At 42.5% G+C, this 4,506-nt stretch overlaps 1 protein-coding gene across 1 annotated transcript; it reads left to right on the top strand.

Annotated features, from left to right (window-relative positions):
• Positions 1-3,033: 3,033 nt before the first annotated feature.
• On the top strand, positions 3,034-3,975 carry LOC308639416 (transcription factor E2F6-like; the record flags this gene model as incomplete). Its single annotated transcript, XM_081277678.1, has 1 exon — positions 3,034-3,975. One exon carries the CDS (start codon positions 3,034-3,036, stop codon positions 3,973-3,975), a length of 942 nt encoding a protein of 313 aa, XP_081133804.1.
• Positions 3,976-4,506: the final 531 nt, after the last annotated feature.

Here is a 4,506-nt window from a genome sequence, read left to right as displayed (position 1 = left end):
CTTCAAGCCAGTTCCCAGACTGCTTTCTGGCACAAGTGGCTGCTTTCTGTATCTGAGGAGAAAATCACTGGGCTTCAGAGGCCATTAACACAATGCTCACTCTGCCATTCTCCAGGGATGTTAAGGTGGTGCTGTGAGCTCTGCCATGAGTTCAGGTGCCAGAGAGCTTTCTGTGTGTGCAGAGATGATTGTGCTTGTATGTTCATGGCCCAGAAGGTGGAACCTGTCCCAGTGTGGTGACTGGTGTATGTGTGCAGTCCTGGAGAAATCCTAGAGTGCAGCGAAAAGCATCCTATGCCCAAGCACTGGAATGGTGAGCAGTATTCTACACGAACCTCTGGTTGGCAGCAGATCTTGGTGGCCTTGAGCTTGTGTGATATTCCTGGGTGTGTTATATAAATGAATAGCTCCATGTCTATATTTGTGGTTATCTACAGTGGATATAAGGATGCAGGAATTTGCCCTCCCCAAAGCTGTAAACTTGGGTACAACCTTCATAACATGACTTTCTGCTCCAGTAAAGAGAATGGAGTAATTTTCACTGCTCAGCCCGAATGCAGTTTCTGTAACAGCTAAGTTCAATACAGTTTTTATCCTATGCCACTATTTTTGAAGTGATTTTTCTAACTTTGCCTCTCTCTTTTTCTTTCCATTTGTGTCATCTTTCACTTCCTGCCCTGCACCACCAGTAAGGGGTTTGCAACTGACGTACTCTTTCCCACACTCCAGTAACCAGACACTCTCTATTCACATCCCTATCAACCTAATATTGAGCACTAGTATATTCCCTCTATCATACCTTGCTGTATAGTTGCTCTTCATGTTTCTATTCTGAACTATGAAACTTATAGCCTGATTCTACTCTGGCAGCTAAATCTCATTGTTTAGCAATTTTACCTTTGTTACTTGTAGATTTGGGACATAGGCAAAAAATTACTGCCCAGACAAATGTCCTGAAGGATTTCCTCTATTCCTTCTAGTAGTTTTACATGTTCAGGATTGAAAATTCAAAGCCAGCCTCAGCAACTTAGTGAGGACTTAAGGAACTTAGCAAGACCCTGTCTCTAAATAAAATATAAAAAAGGGCTGGGGATGTGGCTCAGTGGTTGAGTGCCCTTGGGTTAAATGAGCAGTATCAAAAAAATCCAATTGTAGTGCATAAATAGATGCAGTTATTATTAACAATTAAAATTTTAAAAATAAAGAAAAATTAGAAAATCATCAACAACCTTGGAAAAACATAAGGGAAGTTGTTCATCATCCAATAAGAAAAACGATTCATAAGCAGCACACTGAACTCACATGGTGCTCCTGATGAAATCATTGAGACAAAAACAAACATTTAAAATTTTTTTCAGTAACTCATATTTTATTGTGCTACAGAAAAACATAACTAGAACACATTATAAACATAAAACTATCTTTGTATCCTTAACATTTTTTTAGGTGCTCAGACATTAAATACCTGTGCCTACTTATTTTATTTTTAAAGAGAGAGTGAAGGACAGAGAGAGAGAGAGAGAATTTTTTAATCTTTATTTTTTAGTTTTTGTTTTTTTTTAAAGAGAGAGAGAGGAGAGAGAGAGAGAGAATTTTTAATATTTATTTTCTAGTTCTCGGCGGACACAACATCTTTGTTGGTATGTGGTGCTGAGGATCGAACCCGGGCCGCACGCATGCCAGGTGAGCGCGCTACCGCTTGAGCCACATCCCCAGCCCCACCTGTGCCTACTTATAATGCACTTGAAACTTCAGTGCATAATGACTCATTATTCCAGTTAAATGCTTTTAGTATCTCAACAATTGTAACCTAAATGTTTACTCAAATTACATAAAGTGTCTATTTAACTGTTTTTTAAAAAAGAAAAACATAACTAGAATACCAAAGGTATTGGAACATTTATGGGGACACAGAGAAAGAGTCAATGTCCTGTATACCCTTGGAAAGTGGTATACAAACACTTCTGAACTTTCATTAGAAGTTCCTAAGAAGCGTGGAGAGAGAAGCAGCAAACCTATTTTTCTCTCTATAAACCCTCACCATGACTACAGTCACATGTCATACAAAAGGTTTTGCAATGCCCATTTCCAATCTTCCCCAACTCCCCTTTACTATTCACAACACAAGAATTACAACTCAGCCCCATTGGCATCCACACAGCCAAAAAGGTATTTCTGCAACAAAGAACCCTACTGAGAATACACACACCATTCTTAACTGATGTCATCAGAATATAAATAGCAATTATTTCTCCCTCTCATAGAGTTTTTAAAATGTTTTCTAGTCCAAAAAGACTGAAAACCTGGGGTAAAAAGGGAGAAAATGGGTGGAGTATGCAATTTTGCCACCAATTATGTAAGAAAACCCTAGGCCATAGAGCTGGATGAAGAACTAGGTAGTAGAAAGGGGAAAGTATTCCATGGAGCTGGCCAAGGCAAAATTACTTAGGTGCTGCCTACACAGCCATCATGCAGGAGCCATGGATTTCCATCCTGGTTGTAACAATAGTGGGGAAAGTACTTATATCCTTTGGGTCTTTGTCCTTAACTCTAAAATAGCAGTTGCAGTGCTTCCACTAAGTGCATTGCGAAATGAACGAGATAACGTATGAACGAGAGAACATCAGATCTTTTTTTTTTTTAGTTGTAGCTTTATTTTTTAGACACTGTAGCTTTATTTTATTTAGTTTTATGTGGTGCTGAGGATCAAACCCGTGCCTCTCAAGTTCCAGGCAAGCACTCTACCACTGAGCCACAACCCCAAGGAGATCATCAGATCTTAAGTGATCAGATGATATCACTCAAGAATGGTGTGTGTGTGCCACTGAATTGTGTATATTAGTTGTATTCTGTTTCTATTGTCAATTTTCAAACTGTTGATGGCGGGCCCTGTGTGTGCGCGCCTGTGGTCACCGCCTCCCCTTGCGCTGGCAGCAGGAGCTCGCCCCTAGTGGACCACAGGGTGACAGGATCTTGCAAGGTGGTGCAGGGCGGCAGGACTAGGGGGCGCTGTGAGCGGACCAAGGGTGGACCATGTGCTGGGCACCCGGAAGCCAAACCAGCGTGTGGGGGTGGCGCTGGAGCAGGCCTGAGCAGTGGCGAAGCTCCTGGTGCACGAGGTGCGGGTCTGCAGCGCAGCAGCTCCAGTCAGCAGCGGCTGGTGAGGACACTGCCCCCATGGACAGCGCTGTGGAGATGCTTTGCCGTCCCAACAACGTGGAGATCCTGCCACCGTCAAAAATACGGAGGAATTTAGAAGGCAATGTCCAAAATGCCTCCGGGAGTAGAGCTCTAAAAGGGAAGAAACCTCGTTTTAATGTGTCACTGGTTTGTTTAACTAAAAGATTTACGGATCTCATCAAATCCGCTCCTGGGGGCATCCTGGACTTAAACAAGGCTGCGACAACCCTGGGAGTACCGAAACGCAGACTCTATGACATTACGGGAGTCTTGAATGGAATTGACTTCGTGGAAAAAAAATCCAGGAACCACGTTCGATGGACAGGATCTGACCTTAGCAACTCCGAGGCACTAACCCAGAAACAGAAGCTGCAGGAGGAGCTTGCAAACTTAGCAGCAATGGAAGGTGCTTTGGATGAGTTGATTAAGGATTGTGCTCAGCAGTTGTTTGAGTTAACGGATGACAAAACAAATGAAAGTTTGGCCTATGTGACGTATCAGGATGTCCACAGCATTGAAGACTTTCATGAACAGATTGTCATTGCCGTCAGAGCTCCAGAGGCAACCACGCTGGATGTTTTAGCTCCGGGAGAGGACAGTCTCACAGTTCACGTAAGGAGCACCAGAGGACCCATCGACGTGTACTTGTGTGAAATGGAGCAGAACCACTCAAGTGGCGAGACATCTGACAGAGCAGAGACCTCTTCATCTGAAAGCCAACATCCAGAAGGCCATGAGGAAGGGGAAAACTCCCCTCAGCAAAGTGAAGATTTGCCTGAAGTAAACAACATTTGATAGCATTTGAGGATTGATGGATTGAATGTTTTTCACAACATCCTTTTTGGATGAATGGTGCAAGGATTTGACTCTGAGAACAAAAAATCATCCAGGAAGTTCTCTCCTTCTCAGCAGCATTAAGGCCAGTAGTCTCTTTGACTAGCTCCTTACCTAGATGACTGGATAACTATGGTTTCTGCATTCAGAACTAATGCTTTTAAAATTATTCACTGTTTGGGGGAGGGAAATTGACATCTTTCCTCCAGGAATAACTTCATAACAAAGGGGATCACAGAACCAGATGGTAAGGTCTGGCACAGTTTCTGGTATAGTCTGCATCTCTCTCTTCCCCCCTCCCCACCTATTAGCTATCTATAATATCAGGATTCAATCTGACCTAATTATAAAGTCATGAAATATAATTTGCTCTAATTCAGTCCTCAGTATTCCTTAAAGTCATGAAATATAATTTTCTCTAATTCAATCCCCAGTATTTCTTCATTCCCCTCCTCTCCTCCCTCCCCACTATTCCCTTCCCAACTACTCTAT

This window comes from Spermophilus citellus (genome assembly GCF_964194105.1).
Source record: "Spermophilus citellus genome assembly, chromosome: X".
NCBI classification, from domain to species: Eukaryota; Metazoa; Chordata; class Mammalia; order Rodentia; family Sciuridae; genus Spermophilus; species Spermophilus citellus.
Note: the sequence above shows the minus strand (reverse complement) of the source record. Positions and strands in the feature narration are given on the sequence as shown.